Source organism: Sipha flava, unplaced genomic scaffold, assembly GCF_003268045.1.
Source record: "Sipha flava isolate LNK unplaced genomic scaffold, YSA_version1 76_pilon_pilon, whole genome shotgun sequence".
In the NCBI taxonomy this organism is placed as follows: Eukaryota; Metazoa; Arthropoda; class Insecta; order Hemiptera; family Aphididae; genus Sipha; species Sipha flava.
Window position 1 is genome coordinate 3196381 of NW_020273616.1, and position 26076 is coordinate 3222456.

Genomic DNA, 26076 nt, shown 5'->3' on the forward strand with positions numbered 1-26076 from the left:
GAAATTTAAATGTATACTAAATTTCTTTATAATTTATATATCATCTGCATATTACAAAAGTATTATTGTCTTCTTTAAAAATAAAACTTGTAATATCGATTATTGTTTTAATATAAAATCGATTGTTATACATCGTGTTTACGGGTAAATAAAAATATTCAAAATAATTTTATACCTATTACTTTTGCAAATTATTTTTTTTTTTAGTTAAAAATTAGAAAACAATTTTAATATATTTATATTGTTGGTAAATATAATAATTGAAGATTTGCTTTGCCGTAAATTTGTCGTATTTTTTATAGTTGTTGTTTTTGTTAAAATCATAATAAAAAGACTAAATTATAATTGATTGATTTATGTGATTTAGTTGCTAAATATTAATGTATCATAAATGCAAAACAAAAAATCTCTGCGTTCGTATATGTTTTATAAAAGTTTATACGAGTACAAGTAGATAATACTACGAGTGACGACTTACGAGTAATAGTTATTTTAATGATTCTAGTTTAAATAGGTTTGTTAACTTTTCATTTTTAAAAATACGTTATATTATTACCGTTTGATGTAAAAAATAATTTCTATTTTTTAAAGGTTGGTTCGTTTAAACGATTAGACATTTCTCGCATAGGCGTGTTTAAAGGAGGGAACGAGTGGGAACTACCCCCCCCCCAGTGGACTGTACCTCCAAAAAAATCATACCCATATAAAAAAAAAGTCTTATGGTCTGTACTCAATAAAATACCGACAGTACCAATAGAATATTGTACAGTAGTATGATGTATGCATTTTTATTTTAATTATAAATGTACTTTTTTTTTTTAATACGCCTATGATTATAATTTTTGGTCTGAAAATTATTCCAATCATTGCGAATATTTGAACATGATTAATAAAAAAATGTTTGAAAAAAAAAATAAAAAAATTAGTATAACAATTTAATAAAAATATATGCCTTTTCGGCCATCGAAGTCTGAATACTCCTATGTGAAGAACTTAGAAACGAGTTCGTCAAATTTGTTTATGGAAACTTCGTTTGGCGTGAATATTAAGCAAGACTCAAAGATATTGGTTAAAGAATCCGGTTTCTCAAAAATCAAAAACTACCTAAGCTACCTTCAAATGAGAGGTTGGGTTATCATTAGAGCTTGGATGATAATGAACAGAATTTCATAAAAATATGCATTAAAAAAATGTCAAAATATGCAATTATATGCCATAAAATGTATTAAACCTGTATATATGTATATACCTATTTTTCAACAAATATATGAAAAAAAAAAATAGTTAATATTAATTCAAAAAATGAATACAATCTTTTAAATGTGTATTTGAAATTACTTTATTATATTATATATATTATACATTTTATTTTTTCAATCGATTACCGTTTGTTAATACTGACTTAAAAAAATTGTTATTAATCGATATAAAATAATATTTTGCATGTTTGTAACTATTGGTAATTTAGTTTGTTAGTTGTTTATATTTATAGAAGAACATTTAGTTGATTTATATGACGTATCAAATCACTTTCTGAAACATAATACTGGTTAAACATTGATATCGAATTCGAATGAATTAAATTGTTTTATTCATTCGTATTTTGATTTTAGAGTTTTTAGATTTTGTTTCAGGAAAGTAATTTAGTACCTGTTCAGAACAATAATTACAATAATGAAGAATGCGTCAATAGTGTCTTACCAACCTAGTTCTGGAGATTCTAAGAATAATGGCAACAGCTACGATCTTGTATTTCCAGCTTTGCCAGTTTTGAAGACCTCCAACACAATTGGGACTGTACCATTTAAAAAACGGAGTAATGTAAAATCTTCAACGGTGAACGAAGTAATTTATCACGCCATTTTAATAGTAACTAATAAGTATTAGAACGATCAGTTTGATATTGACTTGTAACACGGTCGCATGTCAGTGCAATTATAATTTGCCTGTTCCGTTACCGCAATTTTAGTTAAGTTATTTTATTAGGTTATTTAAGTTAATTTAACTAGTTCAGTTCACGGTATTATATTTATGCGACTTCACTTTCAAGATGGATAACATACTCTCTCCGCTTACTACCAAATCCAAACAGTCGCTGCTATCATAGCCTAATTCTCAAATTCATATGGGGAAAAACACTAAACCATTAGTTTCGCCTAATCGTTTCGCTGTCTTTTCGATCGAAGTGGACAAAGAAATCAAACTCGACACCTCTTATGACGTTCATAATATAACCAAAGAATCTATTGTTTACCACCAATATAAAAACATCAGGTCACTATATATATCAGATGCCCAATTGGAATTAGATTCCCGCAAAAAATTACGAATGTCATTCAAAATGGCCATACGCTTCCGCTGTTTTTTGTTGCAATTAATCTAAATACAAATGATAAAAAAATTTTTAATGAATCATCAATGTTGCACACTAAAATTTAAGTTGAATTACCCAATAAGATTTATAGTGATTCACCTCGGTGTCTACAATGACATAGCTACGGTCACTCTATGCTAACTATTACTATCACCATACCGGAAATGATGGTGATCCTTCATTCTTCACGCTGTGTTAAACGCAGGGAAAATCACTCCTGAAACAGTTACATCAAAGAGAAAGGCAGTTTAACCAAGTGCGGCTTTTGCGCGGGTGATCATACTTCCAACTATAAAGGTTGTTCTAAACATAAATTAATTCTTAAACGTCGCAAAACAACCCACTTGTAATCATCAAAATAAAAATATTGTACTCACGTCTCCTTTTATCAAACCTCTATCCAAAGCGTTCTTGCACCTCCATCACTGGTTCTAATAATATCCTAACCTAATAGTCCTATGGACGATTTACCGTTTTCCAATTTATCTCAGGTTTTCTAGCATTAATAAATCTAATATTTTCCCTTCTTTTATAATTACAGCTCTTCTACGTAATCACCTTACTCCTAAGCCCAAATTCTTTTATACTTTATTCATTTAAATGATCACGCCTTTAACCAGTTGATATGTTATCCGTTACTTTTAAATTTTAATTGGTCAATCAAAATTAACTTTTATTTTATAATTATCTCAAATTATTATATTTTACTAATATTATTTTATGATAATGATTGTTGTATATTGATGTTAAAATGCATACTTAGTTATCTTACACGATTTAATTGTTGAGCCATAATAATTTTGTGTCAAAAGTTAAATAAAAAATAACATAAAAATTATAGAATGATTTACATATTAAAGAAAATCATTATTATGATTTTAAATAACATTTTTCTGTATGAATAGTAATAGTTTAGAAAATTTTTGTTGATTTATATCTAAAATATAAATAAAACAATATCTTAATTTTTATTTTGTAAAATTTGTAGATAATTACTATACATGCCCAAGACCAAAATTGGGACAGGAATAGTCAATTAGAGTATGAAAAATCTAAGGAAGTATATATAAAAATTGGGAAAGAGTATAATGTAGGAATAGAGATTTGTATTTCAAAAACCATTGGTCTGACTTTACTAATTAGCGGCAATAGAGTTAATGTTGAACGAGCAAAACAAAAGATTATCACAATCGACCAAACTCAAGTAAATAAGTTTTAATCAGGTTGAAATTAATAAGATAAACTGATAAAAATAATATTTATATATAAATTATATTGTTGTGTACAAATTATGAATAATTTATTATTATTATTAATTTTTAATATTATAATACATAAATGTGCATAATAATTTAAAATGTTTGATGAATCATTTGTTATTTTATAGTTTTATTACGGATAAATAAATAAAAAAATATTTTTTTTTTAGCAATTTTAACTAAAACATTAAAATTTCAGATTAAAACTACTACTACACCGTTTCCAAAAGAATATCGAAGTACGTTATTGGGCAAACAAGGACTTAATCTTAAAAATATTGAAAAACGTACAGGAGCACGTGTTCAAATACGATGTAAGAAAAATTCGGCTGACATAATTTATATAACTGGAACAAAGGATTCTACGAAAAAAGTAGTTCAAGTATGAATCAAAAATATGTTTTAATGAATCGAAATTTAAGTTTAACAAATTAAAGTAAATTAATTTTCGAAAAGAATGGCTAGAATGAATAGGTTGGAGAAAAATTGACATAATACATAATGCCTATTTTTAAAGTGGTTAATTGTGACCGTACTAGTTTATATATTTTATTAATTAAATTAAAAATAAATCTTTTAATAAATATTTGAAAATTTCACGATTTCTAAATTAAAATGTTGATAATTTTTATTATACTTTTACAGTAAAAAATAAATTAATGAGGATTTCAATACTGAATTTTGATATAACTCTATACAAATTCAATGAACTTTTAATTTTAATATTATAGGTTTAAAAGTTTTTAAAAGATTTCTGATGTTTTTTTTTAGAAAAAAAATTACAAGTATTATGTATTAACGAAATCGGGTATTTTAACAAATTTTCATCAAATAGTTTCTTTCGTAATTTTGTAATAATTAAAATTTTCGTTAGGAATTGGAGGAAATTATGTTGAAGTTGAAAAGTAAAATTGAAAAGGAAATAACAATTGATCAACGTCATCACGGAGCGATAATTGGAGTTAAGGGTGAAAAAGTTCGAGAACTTCAGAAAATATTTAATGTTCAAATTATATTCCCCAGTCCAGGTAATTAATAGTATTAATAGTATTAATATGTTTGTTTTTTTTGTATTTTGAATGTTAATAAATAATATTTGGTTCGATATTTTAGTCGAGGCTAGAAATAATTTAGTTAAAATACGAGGTTTGAACGATGATGTAAATAAAGCATTTAAATCATTAGCTGAATTGGCCGAAGTATTGGATGAAATCAACTATGTGTTGGAAATTCCTATTTTTAAACAATTTCACAAACTTAGTGCTGGAAAGAGAGCAGTATTTATTAAAAAGGTAATTATTATTTATTAACTTTTGTGATTCGACCTTTAGAAATATTGTTATTTATATAATTTAATATTCTAGATTAGAGAAGAGACTGATACGAGAATTTTTTTACCACGTGAAGGAGACAATAGTGATGTTATTAAAGTCATTGGAAATAAAAGAAAAGTTTTAATCGCTTATGATATGATAAAAGAAATACAAAATGAAATAGTTGGTTTTTATAAAGATTATTCATTTTTCAATTTTATTATTAATTTATCAATCTTGTATTTTTAGGGAGACATAATAACAAAGGAAATGGTGTTGGGAAATGTTAAAGTTAGAAATGTCATTGTAAATCTTGGGAATAAATTCATTCAATCTATAAAAGAAGATTGTGGTGGTAATGTGACATTGAATTTACCATCTGTTAAAGGAGATAATGTAAGAATATACTTATTTATTAAACTTATAAATTAAAATGACAATTTAACTAATTGTATAAGTTATTAAACGCGTGATATACGCTCAGACATCGATTCGAACCTGGCCTCTGGCAGTTTCTCTCTTTGAGCTGGAAACGATTGTGTAATCTATTAAAAAAATAGTAAACAGTTATTTTAAAGTTAAACTTTTATTCATAGACTATAGTTATCAAAGGACCTGAAGATGATGTTAAAAATGTTATTACACAAATTCAGACAATGGTTGATGAAGTTCATAAATATGTGTTCGATTTGAAAGTAAATCCGAAGTTTTACAAATATTTAATTGGAAAAAATGGAGTCAATGTTAAAAAGGTATGTTGTTAAAATAATTTAATATAAGGGTACAATGTGTTCATTTATGGTTTTATACTTGGATTCCAGATCAGATATTTAACGAACACAAGAATAATTTTCCCGCCTGAAACTGATTCCACTAATGAAATTGTAACTATTGTTGGTAAAAAAGAGAATGTTAATAAAGCAAAAGCAAAATTTGAAGTTATGATAACCGATATTGGTAATGCCATCAAAGAACACGTAGAAATCAATGAAAAATATCATCGTAGCAGTGGTACAGTAGGTGCGACGCACCGAGGCCTTCGTGATTTGGGGCCCTCAATTCAAAAGAAAACTGATATGAACAAAAATAGAAGCTTGCGTTAACTTAAACCAATTATTTGTTTTGATTTTTGGTAGAAATAAATAATGAAAACCTTTTTTTTTTCAAAATCTCATCAACGTCTTTTATTGTTAGATTAGTCAAAATAATTAAACTTATAAATTGAAAAGTAATTATAATTAAATAAAATGTATTAAATACGAAAAACTTAATATAAAAATTACTATATTAACAAACTTATTGTTAATTATGTTTATTTGGTATTTTGGGTTTGGTCCCCTTCATTTTAAAATCCTGGCTACGCTTCTAAAAAATAATATTCTTTATTACATAAAGTGAACTAAACTATAGTCATAAATATTTTTATCCCATGTTAATTTATGTAAAAAAATAGAGAATTATTAAAGAGTTCTAATAGTATTTTTTAATGATTTTAATACATTGGGAATTTGTTAATCAAACTGACATGCTACTTTACTTCTATAATATCTGGTTTATTTGTAAAAATAATAATCTCAGCCAAGAATGATTGTAATAATTTCAATATTCTACAAAATATGACGTGTTTCAATAATTCATTTTACGAAATCATAGATTATGTTTATTAATAGGTAGTAATCTTTAAAAATATATATAAATATAACTACATCATGTTGCTAAAGCAAAAACTTCAAATATTGTTAATAAATGACATCAATTAACCAATTTAGTTGTATTTTATAATTTGTGATAGGTACTGTATGTTTTAATTTTAAACTAATATGTTAAAAATGTTTATGTCGTGAAAAATACAGTATATGTTTTTTTTTCCTCTTAATTATATTTAACTTTTATGTCTTCTCATTTATTTAAATTTTACTTATTGAAGAAATAGTAAGAATAGTAACCAGCAAGTATTTAATATTTTTTTGCCGACCGAAAACGTGATGGATGTATGATATGAGCACTTCCACCAGATTTCATCATTCTCGATGATAAATTCGGTGAGTAGTTTATCAAGTTAGTATAGAAGTTTGTGTATTAAAGTTATGTAAAAATATTATTTTACCCGTTCATCGTCAAGCAACATACGATAACGGGTCGTCGTGTATTTTTTGAAAATAAAAACGCGACGACGGATAGCGACAGGATTCTCGGTAGGAAACGAGCAAGAACAATCAGAAATATCTCAGTTTTTTGAAAATGTGCAAAATATCTACAATCGTTTTGTGGATTGAGTCTTGTACGATAGGAAAAGTTGAATGTTTTCTCAGAATCTATGGCAGATATCACTTTGAAAACATTCAGTCCTACCTGGACAGGTAGATACAGATAAATATGGTTTATACCCTTAAAGAAAGATTTAGTGATATACTTAAAGCTTTGTCATACATAACTTTGATTAGTAAAAAAAATAGGTAGTGATGTCATACGCGATCTACCAAACTTGTTTTCAAGTAGGTTAGGCAATTCAAATTACAAAAATTAAAAATGTGGCTCGATCGTTCCTTTGTACATATTATGGAGAATCCGTAATTTTTTCCAAAATGAAAATCCTGATAATTGTCGACACGTAGCGTTGAATTTAGAAACAGTAGTTTTTGTTAAAAAAAGACGTGGTGAGGCCCCTTAACACATTTATTTTTAATTTCATTGCACGGAAATAAAGTTTGAAAAGCTGCTCCACTACTGCAAGTCGCTAAAATAAATTGTATTTTATAGATTATAATTTCAAATCTTTATTATCTTAGCTAATCTTATCGTTCATGGATAAAACATTTTTGTCCATCTAAGAATTATACGCACAATATTCTAAATTAGATTATGTAGGTATAAATACATAAATTGTAAATCGGTTATGACTTAATCACGAAATACATTCAATCATTCCAAAACGAAAATCAAATAAAATCCGTTCGTTTGAGTGTACGGCATTGTACGGAATGAACGAGATCATAATCTCGATCAATGGAATGACCAATGAACGATGGAATGATATTTTATCCGGTTTTATGCAGAAGTAATTATGTTTTAGTTTGTTCATCGTTCAATGAACGAAATTATCGATATGAACGAATCATATGAACAAGAAGCCTTTTGAATGACGTGATCCAAACGAACCGAATCGTTCAAATATCTAAAAATTACACAATGATTTTATGGATGACACGATGCAGTGTGAAATTATTAAAGTTTACCGATAATTATCTACAAACCTTGGATGTGAAGGCGCCTTAATATCACACAAAAGTAGCATAGTCACCTGGTTTTCAGATTTCGGTGCAATAACCAGATTCCGCGGGAGATACCCGGTTATTGTACCGAAACAATCAGTAACACTGTACATGGCACGTTGTGTGATGATATTATTTAAATGTTATGGTATATAATTCTGTTATGTTAACATATTATTTTTTTAATAAATAATTGATTAAGTTTATTTTCTTATTTCTGTTATAATAAATGTATAGTTTTAATTAATCAGTTAAATTTTTATTTATTTATATAGTATTTATAATATTGTTTTGTCATTGCAAAACTACGGAACTGTTTTATTTGATGTTCTCGAAGATAATGATAACATTAACATAACATTATAATAATAACATTATTTATAATTTATTATATTATTTTGTCATAGTATTTAAAAGATATTTTATTTAAAAATAAAATATAATAATAAACAACTGTAATCTAATAATTCATATTTTGTTTTATTTATTCAATTTTTATAAAATTGGAGTAATATTTGTACTATCAATCTATATTATACTATGTTTTAAAACATAACTTTAATTCATAGCTATAATTCTTAGCAGGTTTGTGTTATTTATGAATACATTATCATCTTATATTTTTATACTAATAAACTATGGAAAAACAAAATATGTTTGTTTAGATGCAATAATTAACTATCTTCAGTTTTTTTCTTTTTGTAGAAAAAATGGAGAAACCTGATTTTTGCTCTGGACCCTTCAATTATCAAGAGAAAAAAATTTATTTTTTATTTTTCGTTCAAAAGGAACTAGTCAAGGCGTATAATATATATATATTATTATATTATAATATTATACATGACTGATTGTATTTTTGCGTCGTTCTGGTAAAAAAAAAAACATATTCAATATATTAAGTTAAAAAAATTATTTGGCATATATATGTTATAGAATTTATCAAATCCCATAAAATAATGATAAAATTGAAAAAAAGCGGCTTGAAACCGATTTGGTTCGTAAGTATAAAATTATACGTACCAATAGTGCACGAGGAGTTCGTATATACTTATGTAATGTAGATATTTTATAGACATATGATTAAGTTTTAATGGAATATACGATGACGGTGGCGATGACGTGCGATTGTAAAGTCGAGTGCATAATATTAATTCAAGTGGTTCGACTTTCTATCCTCGCGGAAAGTTAAGTCTTTGACAAATTTACCAAAGTATTATTATTATTATTATTATTATTATCATTATACCTGTCACCGCATGTGCTTCACAATACGTTCTTGATTGGTGGTTTTAATATATAACTACACAACCTCTACCGCACTGTCACATACAAAAGCTCATATTATATTGTTTCTGGAATGTCTGCAGCGCATATAACATGCATATATATGTTTAGTCTTGAATGAAAACGCACTGCTCCCTGTACATACTTGTATAGTATATATATGGTCGCCGGAACCGGACGAAGTAGTTTCGTATGTTATATACTTACGTATAATTGTATTCCTTTATGATTATATGCGTAATTCGGTTGAGAATTAATTGTCCGATAACTCACGATTTTAATACACTGCGTTATTACATCTGACGTAAAATAATGTTTTTTACATAACATACGTTTGAAATACCGTGCGTGCAACATTCCTAGATTTAGTGGCGTATTTTCAATGGGAGTTCCCGGGTCTCACCCCCTCAGGAGGATAAAACGGCGTTTAAGTCATAAATGATTTGATACGAAGGTACAAAGAAAGTTAACATTAATTTATATCATATGGTTGTATAAAACAGTTAATTTATATTTATAATCAAAAAATTATTAATTCATAACTTATATGTACTGGTATTTTTAAAAATAATGTAAAATGACTTACTTTTTAGTAAAATTTGAAAATTTTCCATTGCCTAGATACTATTCGTCATAACAATGACTCAAAAAAAAATTCTCAATGACAAGAATTTGACCAGTTTTCTAATTTTTGAGTATCTTGTATAATATTTTATCGATCATAAGTCATTATTAAATGTATTCCTATTAAAAAATAAATCTTTTCGAAATGACTTATTCGGCTATACTAATGGCTCTTTTCTAACAGTTTATTGGATCGTTTACAATGTTTATCAAAATAATTGTGTGGTTGCAAAAACTATACAAAGTTTTTTATTTAAAAAAAAAAATTAAGATTATTATGAATAGGTTACAGTAATACATTTCTTTTTTGTGATTTTTTACATTTTCACATTATAAGTGTTTATGTACTTCACATTTTTTTCTTAATCTTAATATTTTTAAGGGAGAAGTGTAGTCGTGTTTGTATAAAAAACAATTATTTTCATCCCTCTTTTATTTATGGGGTTTCCTTAAGCGAAAAATATAACCGTCACTGGGTTATAGTCCGTTAAAAACTATCAGGTTTTCATTTATTTGTTAAACAATTATTTTACTCCAGTTAGATTTATGAGAATTTAATTTTCAATCTTGTACTCAAGTTACCAAACTAAACAATCAAATTATAAATGTTATGAAGTCATAATAACGTTTTTTAATAAAAATGAATTGTAATACTTATATTTATAAGCAGTAATATTTTATTGATTTTTTTATCACTCTAAACATATTTCTAGGAAATCACTTTCAAATTACTTTCTTGTAAATGCAACAACTGTACGCGTTTTGGTCAGCAATTTCACAAATCGATCAAACTGTATAAAATATAATACAATTCATTTATAAAAAAAAAAACAATAAATATTTGAACCCTATAGGGTTATGATCATAACTATATCGTAATATAAAGTATAATATATATAATAAATATACAAAAATATAATAATAATTTTAAAATTAGTTTTAAAATTATGTGTTATAATTTTTGATTAACATAATAGCTTGTGACGTTGGTAGAAGATATAGTCTAGTTTTGGATAATAATAAAAAATAATAACAAAATTATATATATATCTTAACATATTATGTCTAATAAGAATTAATTTTAAATAATAACTCCTATTAAAATAAATTATGTCTGTGTAAAATAACTAATTTTTCTCAGCATATTCCTTCCTTTATTTTTTCATTTTCAGTCGCGATTTTATTGACTTTGTAAATACGTAATGATGAATATTTTATGGGCGTATATCGATTTTGCCGCTTTTGTATCGACTCCCCTGGCTACTGTTTTCAATATCAAAATATTATATTCCACTTTTTACTACACAAATTTTCAGGAACGGACATTATATTTCACTTATAAACTTTTTACTTTCAGACAAATGTGAAGGCACATTTGTACGATCGTTTGAATGTGTCGTGGAAAAACGTATAGTAATTAATTTATTATTCACTCCATAAAAAGTAGTTTTCGATTTTGAAGAATCTATACATATTGGCATAAAAACAATATAACTTGAAGTATGGATCGTTGGATACAGATTTTATTTGACACAAAATTGGTAGAAACGTATTCAATGTCTTGGTAAATATATATTTAAATACAAATACAATTGTATTATTTTTATATTGAATTAAATAGTTACTATAATTTTATAAAATTTAGACATGTGATCAAATATTACAAGTGGGAGGGGGATGATCAACCCCCTTCATTTTCTAAGCAGGTAGTTTTGGTGGAATCAATTAACTTCCTATTTTATTCCAAACTGATTATATATTAAAAATATTATAATACTTCGAGCTTAACATAAATTTTGTACGCGACGTATATATTATATATTAATAAACACGTTTATTTATTTATTTATTACATTGACATTTAAAACACGTGAATTCATTCAATTTATTTTGCGGATAGAACTTTAACCTTGAAACCTAAAGCATCATTTTCGAGAACTCGGGACTCTTGGATAGGTACATAATATAATGCATGTTGAAAATTATACTTACATATATATATATATATATATGTGTGTGTGTGTGTGTATGTACTGTGTCTATTGTATTAATTGTATTTACTCTGGTTGAATAGGGGCAGCGGGATAAACACATGGGGACACAGGGATATGGTAAAGAGTCTATTGGATTTTTTTTTCCTTCTATCATGTTTAGAAGTTGACTAAGAGCAATATTATGAATATGTATATTATGTCATTATACTTTATGTTTTTCGCTGTACCTCGTTGCACGCGCGTGTGTGTACATTATTATAAATAGCGGAGTTACGAAATAGGTGTAGGGGTCTTTGTCCCCTTCTGTGACGAACTATTTATTTATTTATTTATTTTTTTTTTGCCCTACTAAAATCTTCTTCCCCCTGCACGAAAACCTTGCCCGTTCCGTGTTTAGTATATGTATACTGCCCCCGAGGCTGTTTGGTCGAGCATTACCCTTTATTGTAGTACGTCTGTCCACGTTACACGTGTGAATGTTAACCACGTGAGTGTACACAAATATCCAAAGAGTGGACATAGCACTCGCTAACATAATACGCATTGTGTTCTCTCCATTTTACAATGCACAGTAGTATTTATTTATTTTTTTACTTTACTTTTTATTTGTTCGGTAAACCCTTTTCGCGTGGACTCGAAACCCGTGTATACGTTGACGCGTATGATATACGGTGTACAATAACGTTTCTATTATTTATTTTTTTAGCGGACGGTTCGGTTTCAAAAGCTGATAGCGTGGACGGCCCATGCCATTAAGTCTTAATTTCATCTACATGCAATATAATATTAAATAAAATGCCTATAAATATAATAATATATCGTATGCGGTCAGGTTGCAGTAAACGTTTCAGGACGGGAGTAACGCGTGGTTTCGCCAACACCGCGTGGTTCCTATTTCCGGTGCGTTATTGCCCGTAACCACATCGCCGTCGGAGTTAACTCAGAATTATAATATATCGTTTTTGTATCAATACAACGCAATGCTTACATATTAGAATTTAAAATGTGACAAAAAAGTTTAAATTTAATGTACTATTTATTCATTGTGATGCATTTCTTATCATGTTTCATGTTCAAATGTACACAGATTAAATGTTTTATTCCTTTAATGCGTGAACTAACCGACACAGAATAACCAAAACGTTTTTCATTTTGAACGCACGTGTCTTCTACGTCCACAGCAATGATGGCATTGCAGTTGTTTGATGATAAGAAAATATGTTTTAGTAGTAAAATTTTTTTCTAGATAAATAAATAGTTAACAAAATCTCCGGCTTTCGCGAATCATGATGTGAACTCGTACGATCGTCTTGCAGTGAACAACTGTCAGTCACGCATGCACACGTTGCAAGTTTTTATGAGTTATTTTTTTTTACGACTCTTTATCGAAACCGACGATGACATCCCACGAAGTGCGATATAGCGGACCCGCTATCCGTGTGTACGAATAACTTAATTCACGTTATCATACGATCTTTTATTCTAAAATTCATTTGTATTACATTCGAGTGTATCCATGCATTCGTTATTCATATTAAATCTATAGAAATCCAATGACGGTTACGCCTCTACAATATTTTTTTCCGTCCCCATAGCATTTGTTTTGTTGGTGAAAACACGAGCAAAACGTGATGATAATAAAAATATAACCTAACCAGCAAACATACTAATATGATGATATTTCGATAAACTTCGTCGGGTTGTTAAAAAAAATGAAGAAGTTTTGTGAGATTTATTAAGAAAAAAAATAGAGCAAAAGAAATGTAACTAAATGGACGAACAACGATACTCTTAACACTATGGATGTTATAATCATAAAGTCAACTAAGAGTATCTTTAAGAGTAAAGCACAAAATATTTTACTTATAAAGTATTTTATTGAAAACAATGAAAAACTATTTCCAAAAAATTATCGTCAATCGAGTCAAACAATATAGAAAATGTACTATTATTTTACAATTCTCTCATCGTTATGCATTTTTGTTTTTCATTATATATGTGAAAATTTACTATCATTAAAATATAGATTATAATTACACACACAACGTTAAATGTCTTCATATGCCACTATTATTTTTCCACGTATCTGTATATTTATGTAATATATGCTTAATGCAATACACGCATGCTTTACAGATAAATCCGATTTATGCTATGAGTTTTTCAACTATGTAACTTTTCAACAAGTCTTAAGGATATTTTATTAGTATTTTATTTCCACTTTAAAATGTAATTCAATTTGAGTAAAATCTGTTTTAAAAAAAATATAGTTTATATATATTATATACCTATATAAATTATACGAGTATGCATTTTCTCGAATTTTCATCTCAAATCATAAGGATGATCTCAAAAATATAAAATAAATCATTGATTTTTTTTAAAAATATAACAATACGTAATAAATGATTTAACAAGACCAAATAATTTAAACATTTATAATGGAACTATTAATTTTCAATCATCACCCTTGTTTAGTTCCCTCCTCGGTGTATTTAGATTTTTTATTTCATATCTCAAATTTGATTATCTGATAAACGACTTTAATTCGCCGCAGGACAAGCAGTTTTATTTCTCAGGCGAATATTTTTCCTGGTGAAATGTAAACACGGGTCCAATCCTTTCTTTCGAAACGGGAAGAAGGGCGTGACAGCAGAGGCTGGACCCCGAAAAAATCTTGCCCCGGCTAATTGAATTGCAAATATATTTTTATTACAAAATAGCTCGGCGACTACCCTCTAATTGCTTAATAAACATCAATTTAAAAAATGTAAATAATAATAATAAAAAAAGCACGAAAATTGAATAACCTCGCTAGATGCGATGAAGGGAAAAGTTATTAAAATACTGTAGGCGGCTCTCGTTCGCGGACCCTCGAATGAAAAAAAAAACCGTTCACCTTCAATTTACGAAGAAGCACATCGTTCTTTTTGTGCAAGCGTTTATTACGGGGAAAAAAAAAAAATTAAAAAAAAGTAAAATAAATATCCGCTTTGTAACAATGTTATTAATATTTGTTAGACGCTATTATTACTGGGTACGAAGTTTGTATATTAAATTGCTCGCCCTCGGTGAAAAATATTTAAATATAACATCTGCTTTTAACATCGAATCGTTAGGACTTATAAAGTTATCGTTAAAACCCAGCAATATTTTTACATCGCTAGTTCACTGCTGATTTCAATATATTAACATTAGGCAACAGTTTTTATTAATAAAAGTAACAACAGTAATATATAATTAGTTCAGAGTAAAATATTTCATTAAATTAATGTTATATCACGCCTTTTGCAAACCACGATCTTAATATATTCCTTGAGCAATTCAAAACGTATCTAATAACGACTTCCATTATTGTATTTATTGCATTGTATATTATACAACGTAATACGCTTATCTGCATTCAACTTGTATAATGTGTTCAAAATTTAAATTAATTTCGAGAGCGTACAGACGAACGAAAACGGACAAAATGTAAATGGATAACGATTAATTGAAATGCTTTGTTTAAGTAGAACGTGGCCAGTCCAAACTCTTAACCCTGTCACATAAATCAAATATATCGTTATAATCTTATAACAAATTTATTGAACACTTTTCAACCGTAATCGTCCAATCGTCATTTCGACTGTCGTCCCTGGAAATTGTTGTTTCTTTCTTCCAAAGCACACATTGCAACGTTACTGCGTTGATTTGCATTTTGAATTCAGCACATCATTTTATTTTTCCACGCATACCTAACTGTACCTAGCTGTTGTATTTATTTTACTGTGCGCATAAAAATACCGATTACGTAGGTACGTATATTGTGTATACGATTATACGGCGTCTTATTTCCACAACATAATTTGTAAGCCACTTTAGGCAAACAATAATAATAATAATAATAATATGACATTTGTTGTGCGTTTGATGGCCGAGAATAAGTTCTGGCACTGCAGTGCACAACGACGCACTCACTGAATAGAATTCACAAGTTGTTATAATATTACGCACACGTATAAAAAACTCACACTCAACTAATTTACACCGGATATTATATGTAACGGTCGCAACGAAAACGCTTATATTTTCATATACGCGATAGTTTAATATAAAATGTACATGGTTTATTTTTAATTATGTATTGTGTTTATCGTTATTTAAATGCTTGGCGGGTTTTTTAAAAATAACAAAATCTAAAACAATAACCAACCTACCACTATTGTAGGGGAAAAATTATGGTTTCATTATTTAACACACAATTTAAATTAATCTACAAAATATCGCCTTAAGTTTTTCACGATACACGAGAAATTATATGAAAATAACTGAATGAGTAATTTTTCTTTTAAATTTTAAAACTAAATAGTGTTTTTTTTTTTTTTTTTTTTAACTTAAAGAAGGGTGTATATATAAATATTCAAAAAAGCTAGAAGGAACCAATAAATATTGTTGAACATAAAATCCCATATCCAAAATAATGTAATCGAATAATCTTCTTGCCGCGTAACCTCTTCAAAAGTATTTAAATTCAATTGACCGCGAAATTGCAAACGCGCATATATTAAATTTAAAAATATTAAATATTTGATCGAAAAAATTGTCTGATGTACAATATTGATTTAATTATTTATAAAAATACAACAGATAATTTTCGATTTAACTGTTATTTTCAAATATATTTGTGTACTATAAATATTCAACTCAAAATGAATAATACATTAACAAAATGGTTTCGGTTTTAATTCGTGTTTTTAAAAAATATTGTTTCTAATCATAAAACTGTTAACATGTAAACTGCACAACAAGTGCCAGAAAAAATGTAAAAATCGTACAAGTCCGTAAAACTTAATTTTTTGACTTTATTAAACATTAACTGTCGACTCGTAATAGTAATTAATTATAGTTATTTAATTTGTATGTTTTTGTTTGTTTTAATTTTTAATTGTTGTAAAAGAGAAAACTAATACAAATGTGGAACGCTTCCACTGACGATAATTTATTGTTCCACATAACTAACTGTTGACGCTTTTTTTTTTTTACATGAAAAGCATAATATACGTATAAATTGTTTAACTGCTGTCTTACATTTCAATGATTTGTCGTCCCAGCGGTCCTAATTCTTAGTGGGGGTTGACGGAGGGAAAAAAAACATAGCAGCGAATACCCTACAGTAGTAGATTAAATAAATCATATACGAAGAGCAGGGGAAGAAGGGTATCCAAGCGAAATAGTCAAAGTCATAAATATCTTTTACAATTGTAATCAACATTTTTCTTTTTTTTTGAACAACCGTGTGATTCGGTATTTCGAGTGAAACACTTATGGTATTATAATGAAATAATATATTTATTTTGAAACTTTTGCGCAAACTGAAGGGTGACTTTATAATAATATGCGGAAGGTCGGAAGTCACTTGTTTTATCGCAAACGTGTCGTTCTTTCTAAATAAATAAATGAATAAAAAAAAAAATAAAAAAACTAAAATAAAAACGATATAAAAAAGTAAAAACGATTTACATAAAGAAATGAAATTAAACTTTTAAATTATTCTTCATCTACTATATACACAACGTGCATTCATATATTTTTATTATATTTCATATTACTGCACCTCCGTATGAGTGCAATGTATAAACGGCATACTATTTATAACGCGATAAAATAATGGCTAGTAAAATGTTTCTACGCTTTGAGTAGTGTATTTGGTTTTTTTTATTTTAGTCGAAATAAAATAGATAAGAAAATAATATAGACGCTTTTGAAAGTTAAAGGTTTATTTATTTACTGAGTCAACAGAATTTACTAGTAGCCTGATAGGTTAATGTGGTAGTGATCAATTCTATCGATATATGCAACGCCTTAATCAAATCATGAATGATCTTACATTATACGATACGTCTCTATTTACTCGACAATATTCAAATTGTTTTTACAAACAAGGAAAGGCATCAATTCTAATGAAGGTTTTTCGTTGTTTACGCAATAACTTAACATTGAAACATCGCTAAAATAATATAAGCGAATAGTAAAAATAACAAACGTATTACCAGTATTGAATAATAAAATAGTATTTTCGAACTACAAGTACTGAAATCAATGAAGTTGATAATTATAAAAACAAATAAAATAATAATTAAAATAGCTCAAGCTATTATACGGATAATGGAATCTAGAATGGTACGATAAATCATAGAATAAGGAATATATTTACGGGAATCTTAATATACTACACGTACTGGTACCTATATATCATTTTTGAATTATTGGTATTGTTTCCTGGTTAATATTTAAATTAGATAAAATGTACTGTAGTAGATACTGGGGTTGCCGTCTGCGCGAGATAATAGTGCGTGTTCTCCGAGGCTGTGTTTGCACCATCGAAGTTTAAAACAATAAAAATCATTTTATAATCTTCCGGAGACATATTTTACCCGCATACGCGCGATAATACGAAACCGACTATGGATGATATAGTTATACGTATCGAAATGTTATTGTGCTGATTCTGTGCATTCGAATGTTTTCCGTTTTACAATACGTACTGACTACAAAATAATAACTGGTTAAAAAAAACCACTCGAAAACGTCCGTCTAGGTTTTAAACGTACGATCAAAAATATTTATCGTACTACTCCTGCTCTTCAGGCCGTGAGATCGTTAACGGATATGAACACGTTAAAATACGATCTGGGCGCTATACCCGTTCGCCGTTTTCACGAGAACCTTACAGGATGTGATAGGTACCTACTTTTTTTCACGAACAAGAAATGCGTTCGAACGGAGGTGGAACTTGGAATTTTTACGCCCGAGGAAAATGTTAAAATTACGCCTTATCATAGACCAATAATCAAATACTCTTCTCGACCGTTTTTTTGTAATATTTAATATACAATCGTATTTATTGAGTTTTAACCTGATATCAGTATTTAACGAAGTTTTAAAACTATCAAATTAGTTGTTAATGATTACAAAAATTACACCCTTTAAAATTGTACGCCCGGGGACGAACGCCCGTCTTCCACCCCCTAGTTCTGACCCTACGTTCGAACGGACGCGATTTACTCGCGTACCGTTTCGGGAATTTTTCGAACGCGGTCGTGCGGTCGCCGAGCGTGCACGTGCACCACGTCGTAACGTTCCGGCACCGAAAACAAACAACAACGTGTCGGGTGACGGTGGTCGGGCGTCGCCACTGCCGACCGCGGACACCGACGACGAGCATTCAGTTCCGATTCATCCGCGTCATGGCCCGACTACCACTGGTCGTCGTCGTCGTCGTCGTGTCGCTGTTGCTGTGCCTGACGGCGTTCGTGTCGTCCACGTGTCCCCGTCCCGCGGCGGTCAAGCTCCGGTCCCGTCGGTCCATCATCAGGATGCCGTCGAGCGCGCGGTACCTGCACGGCTCGAACCAGCACGGGCGGTCGTACCGCGCCGACGGTCTCTACGACCGGCTGGTCGTGGCCCTGCGCGGCGTCGGGTACGACCAGCGTGCGGTCCGACGACCGAGAAGCGGCTTCGTCGACTTCTACTTTTGACGTGCCAGTCGACCGCAGAGTTGCCGATCCCCGGGACCGACATCGTACAGTCACGTTTCAGTATCGGCCAGATCGGATCATTGTTATTTTTTTTTTTCCCCCGCCCCCGCTCCCTAAGATTATGTTATAGCGTTACGTACTTCAGCGAAGCAAAACGGTCGGTAACCACGTAAATATTGTGTAAGTCTTATGCTTCCCCCCCACCACTTATTTTGTCGCATTACGTTTTGTAGTCTTCAATATTCATACGTATTGCGTTACGTGTTGTATTTGTTAATTTATTGTTTTATCGACGATCTTATTGGAAGGAGAAAATGTTTTCCCACTTTTGTAATGATGATCATCGTCATATTGGTAAAATAAATAATAATAAATGAAAATTATTTTACTCGGAAAGTGTTAGAGTTTGTTTATGATTTAATACGATTCAATCTAAAAAAAACTACGTTGTTTTAGTCGTCGAGATTATAGCGAATTCTAACGGTATGAAGACTTTAACGATTAGTTGTGTCATCCGATTCCGGGTTCGAATCGCTGTTATTAATTGTAAACCTAGCGAATTATGTAAGTGCAATACGAGCGTTTAAAAATATATGGACACAACGAAGTTTTATGGTTACCCATTAAGATGACTGTAAATAACGTTCCATGCGCCTTTTTGATGTTAGTTGCGTCCCAAATATTTTTTGGGTACATGTAAATTGCATCCCATGTTTTTTTTACCTTTCCATTTATCATACTTACCAACATTAATATTATAATATTGGTTTTATTTTATTAGCATATTTTTATATACTATTTTATTTCGTTACTTATTATAGCTTGTAAGTCTACATTGAAATAGGTAAACTTCGAACGACGATTGCCTCACAAATTAAATTTTAGTTATTTCTTTTTAGTTAAAATGTTTACATTTTATTTTTAATATTTCCTTCTTTTTCAATCTCTGATCTATTTCTTGAGCACTAACTTTGTTAAGCTACATAAGTATCAATTTTTATATTTTTCTAAATATATATACAATTACAAATATTTAGACGAGAAGAATTAAATGAATCGTTTAATTTTTACGGAAAGATTTGCAATTACGAGTATACGAGTGATATCGATGATAAATATTCGTATTGTGTCCATATTTTCAGTAGAAAGTCAGCGTCATTTTTAAACATGATTTTAATATATAATTCGCCAATTCTTGTGGTTTTAGTAAAACATTTTTCACATTTTTCAACATATTGTGGATTTAAGAAGGGAAGTCCAATAAATTGTTTTTAAACATAAGTTTTTTTTTTTTTATATATACCATTCATCTTATAATAACAGTATATTATAAAATCAATATCAGTACTAAGCCCCAGAAGTTGGGTATTTATGTGTTAAATTTTTTCTAGGTGAAATCTACATCCCTTTACTTAAATATATGGACATATATTAATTGTATCATATTTTTGATTGAAAAGAGTTGATATTACCTACCCATTAATAAAAATGTTATAATATAGGTAGGACAGATTTTCTTAAAGTGAAGGGGATGTGAAAGGACTTTTCTGAATTGATTTTGATTCTCCACTTGGTTGACAATTTTGAAATATTATCAAAATGTTTTTGGAGGTTTTGGTATACTATTGTGGAGTCGGAATGGGATGAGAGAATTGCCGTGTCGTCAACGTAAGTAACTATCAGTGTATTTTCGGTTTTGGGAATGTCAGCTGTGTAAATGTTGTAGAGGTTTGGTGATAAATCACTTCCTTGAGTTACTTCTGCTTCGATTTTGAATTGTGATGAGAGGAAGTCTTCTTGACGGATGAGGAATGAGCGATTTTGTAGGTAAGAATTGAGCAACAGGTAGAGCGAGTTGGGAGGAACATTTTTAGCTTAGAGTAACTCGGTGTGCCAAACCCGGTCAAACGCTTGTGACATGACTAGAATACTCCCGGGTAGAAGTTTTTGTTCTCAAACGACGAGGCTATTTTGACAACATTTCGGTGGATCTAGTGGGTCGAGGAGTAATTTTTTCTGAAACCAAATTGAATATTTGATACAAATTTATGGGACTTAAGAATGGGTGATTCGTTGTAGCACCACTTTTTTAAATAATTTTCCTAATATTAGTAAAAAACTTATTGGTCTGTATGAAAATTTGGATATAATTACTTATTTGAGAGAATGATTAATTTATCGCGAAAAAATGCGCAGGCTGCAAATTTTTTAAATGCATAACACGTGTACCTTGACTGTAAACTTGATAATTCAAATACATATTTACATATTTGCGAGTGTATCATTACAAAGTATGCCCGGACATGGCAATTAATTAGATCGAGGTTAAAGGTGTTGAAGTTTGTAATCGCAGGTATTTATAATAACACAATGTGTACCTGCGACGAGTACATGTTGATATTATTATTATTTAACTATATTATAATTTTGATTTTAAGCACGTATATGTGATATATTATATTTCACGGTATATGTAGGTTCCGATTTCCGCAGTCATTACAACGTTCATTTTCACATTTCACGACATTATACAAATTAGTAACTTTTTTAAAACAAATTGTAACTGTGTCATACAATGCATAATTTATATTATATATTAGATGCATTTAGACAATATGATGGTTTCACATACATAATAAATACATGGATGACGATAGTAATTAGGATGAAATGTGTCGTACGGATTTTCTCATTTTGGCGCTGTAGTTTACACGACGTTTCAATTATTCATCTTGTCGGTTCCGAGTAATCTATTTGTACTCATCGCAGTTTTCGATAAAATAAAAAACATTAAACACAAATACAAACAAAAATGATGCCAAGAAAAAAATACATTGTGTTGTATGTATAGTTTGATATTTGGGTGTGCCGCTGTGAAGGATAAATGTCGAATGATATAATATTATCATAAACACTATTCAAAAGGTGTAAGAGAAATCAGCTTGCATATGTTTGTTGTTTTTACAAAAAAAAAAAATCTGAATAATACAAACAAATGTTTATCTCACGTTTGTTTTTCAACACTACAGAATTCCAGAAGCTAACCTACATCTGGCGTAACAAATTTCGTTTTTATTGTATTAGTTTAACAAATTACTATAAAAATACTAAAATAAATGTTAATATCCAATGACTTTTTTTTTTTGGACATTATTACAATTTTCTTTAATGTAATGTTAAATAAAAAAAAAAAAAAGGTAGTGTATTTTTTTTAAAATTTATAATTTAAACATTGTACTACTTATACAAATTATGCACACAATTTGCTTAAAACAATGATGCAAGTATACTCCAAGAATTATGATTCCGAGCAATGTCTTTGGTTGCTTATATATTTAACGAACAGTAGATTAATTTATAAACAACCCCACCAGTTCTGAACATTTCCAGATTTTTATAAATCATATCTTCGTAACACTTATAAAATTAACACCAAATGTGGTGTTTCAAATTGTATGTGCTTATTCCTTATAATATAAAAACCTTAAGTTAAACATATTACGAAGCACGAATAAACAAAAAATAGTTAAAACTCATATGACCTAACGTATTTCTTAGTAATTTAGTAATATAAATCAGTCTTTTATAGAGTGAATGGGTATATAGTACCTCAATCATCACAACTATTGTTTGAGTTTTTAAGTTAATTTCAAAGTGGTCGATTACAATTAAGTCTCAAATGTCAAACTATGCTGAATCACGCGATCGTACACAAAAAAACATAGGTTTATTTTTAAACACTTTCCTAGCATACCGTAAGTATTATGACATTTATTTTTTATTCGTCCACCTAAGAGTTAGTGAATATTAAACAATTTTGAATGTAATTATTTAAATACAATAGCTATTAAGTTGTTAAAATAAGAAAACTTTTAATTTTATCATAGAACTACGCGAAACCCATTATTATAAAAAGTAGTTTTCAAGAAACGAAAAATAAAAAATAAATTTCCATGATTAACTGACGGTCCGTCTGCAACTATATATATACTTAATTGGAGACCGGCAATTGACTCTAGGAGAAGCTGTCCAGGTGCAAATAACATACGTGAGATGTGGATAATATCCAGCAGCTGTTCAGTAATACGATCATTTGGCATTAAGATAATTGTAGAGAAGTCGTATAACAGAAAATCATAGGGATTCGCGTTCGTCTATTTAAACTCGAAATTAATTATTATACAACGTATATTTTTTTGTGTTATAATCCGACAGCCTTGGTTTTTGTTTTTTCGCACCGTTGCTTGAGAAAATAAAGTTTCACGTATCGTATTATAGCTATTATTATGTTTGATTATTTTCGTGGGCAAGTGAATTTGACCGGCAATGGTTCAATTATTATTAAAAAAAATAAAAAATAGACCGGCAGGTTAGTTCGTTTCTCGTCGCGTACTTGTTGGTACGGGACTTGCGAGTTTAGTTGTTTTCACTACGAGAAACAGGGCCGATAAAACACCCGTATCCGATTTCTGAGCGAACGAAGTGGGCGTTGGATGAAATCGTTGGATCATAACGATCGGACGGAACGTGTTGGCTTTCGGACGGCAAAGAAAACGTGTGCGGCAAATCGGTCTGTTAACGCGGCGGTCGTCGAACGCGTTGAAAACGTTCCATTTAGTACATAGCGCGCGTTCGGAATGAGAAAGAAATCGCGTTGCCGAACGTGTCACGAATTCGGGCGCGCGTTATCGACGAAGAACACAAAACAAAACGGTCCGGTAGCGCGACGGAAATCTTGGGTTTCGGGGTCGGCGCGAGCCGAACAATGGTGTTTACTTCCAGAGTCCGAGCGCGTGCCGAACCGCGGAAAATCGAGATCGCAACACCGCCGCACGGTAATCGTTTATCAGAAGTTAAGCCGTGTGCAACCGCAGTCGAACCCCGCGACGAGATGGACCCGCGATCGTTCGCGTTCTTAGCCGTCGCCTTCCCGCTGTGGTCGGTCGCGTACGACCGGAAATCGCCGATAGCGTTGGTCGCGTACGACCGACAGTCCGTGGCGGTGTCCACCATTCGATCTCGCCGGTGCATCATCAGAATTCCCAACTGTTCCGTCCAGCACGATCCGCGGTCTTTGATCGGCTACGCCGTGGAAACGGACAACGGCGATGACGACCGCGAAGTTTGTTGTTTTAGTTCGGCGCAGCCTCCTTCGTCACCGCCTCCGCCGACCTCTAAACGTACTATAATCGTATTTTTTCCGGTTATGCGCACAATCATTTTATTTACGCATACACTGTTCTACGGAATACTAAATTAGAATACCGTACACGTAATCGCGTTTCCAAATCTATCACGAATTTAATATTAGTTATCTACGAGCTTAACGAGAACACATCGAAAAATTGATAGACGATAAAAAAAAACCCGTTCCTTGTTGTAATATGAAACTTGCTGATAGCTTATACTTTGTATGCATACGCGACTCGATGAATTTGTGCGCAGAAAAGAACATTTTTAATTTTATGGAACGTAAATTAATCTGTGTTTTTCTATTATTTATTACAACCCCATCCTATTAGATTTGCGTTCAAAAATGCTCCGTTGAAAGGCTTTATGTCAGTTTTGAACGAGAATCTCTACTTGCATTTCAGAAAAGAGATAATTTAAATTTTTGTAATTTTGTTTACGAGAATCATTTATGCTTAATTATTTTAATTTTATTTTAAATAAAATATATATATAAAAAAAAAATAGTATATAATATTATATATAATTTGTATAAAATTTATGTTATATTAATTTCCTCTCTCTCTATTTCTCTCTCTTTTATAATATAATATAATACTATAATTTTTACAATTAAATATTGATTTTGGCTTGGTTTTGTTATGTTTCTATACATTTCATACAATATGTATATATATTTATTGGAGTAAAACTATTATGATAAAAAAAATCTTCAATTAATGTGATTTCTAGGGTTCACCACGGACAATGAATTGTTATCTGCAATCGAAAATGATCAACGAAAAAATGAAGAACTGCAGCAGGTGGTTAATCAGGAACAGTGGATTCAAATTCAGTGGAATTTATTCAAGTACATACAATAAACTAGGGAATTAATTGATATTATGTATAGATTCCATGGATTAAATGTATATTTGATTTATGTATAAAAATAAAAAGTTTACACATATTACGTTAAACTAGTTCCGTTCTCGTTTTAATTATTTGTTGCCTATGCACGGATAACTGCAGTGCATACAATTATAAATATTTATGCTAATTATTTTTGTAAGGGTAAATATTAGAAATGTTAATTTTATTATACTCAATAATACCAGTCACATTTCCAAATATGTACCATAGCCATATTTTCCAAAAATTGGGAAAATGGTTTCATATTCCAACATTTATAATTTATATAGTTATTTCATCGGTATGTTAAATTTCAATCATTAATACATTTTATCGCAGGAAGTTCATTTTCTTC

At 29.8% G+C, this 26076-nt stretch overlaps 3 protein-coding genes across 3 annotated transcripts; all 3 read left to right on the forward strand.

Moving 5' to 3' along the window:
- Positions 1–1674: 1674 nt before the first annotated feature.
- LOC112692783 (vigilin-like) lies at positions 1675–5346 on the forward strand. The gene is made up of 7 exons (XM_025567569.1): positions 1675–1845; positions 3363–3578; positions 3833–4015; positions 4508–4661; positions 4747–4925; positions 4998–5084; positions 5335–5346. Exons 1-7 carry the CDS (start codon positions 1675–1677, stop codon positions 5344–5346), a joined length of 1002 nt encoding a protein of 333 aa, XP_025423354.1.
- A 211-nt stretch (positions 5347–5557) lies between these two features.
- LOC112692784 (vigilin-like) lies at positions 5558–6049 on the forward strand. The gene is made up of 2 exons (XM_025567571.1): positions 5558–5698; positions 5768–6049. The coding sequence occupies exons 1-2, from the start codon at positions 5603–5605 to the stop codon at positions 6047–6049; spliced, it is 378 nt and encodes a 125-aa protein (XP_025423356.1). The 5' UTR covers positions 5558–5602.
- An 18024-nt stretch (positions 6050–24073) lies between these two features.
- LOC112692798 lies at positions 24074–25721 on the forward strand. The gene is made up of 2 exons (XM_025567586.1): positions 24074–24820; positions 25563–25721. The coding sequence occupies exons 1-2, from the start codon at positions 24406–24408 to the stop codon at positions 25691–25693; spliced, it is 546 nt and encodes a 181-aa protein (XP_025423371.1). The 5' UTR covers positions 24074–24405; the 3' UTR covers positions 25694–25721.
- The last annotated feature ends 355 nt before the right edge of the window (positions 25722–26076 follow it).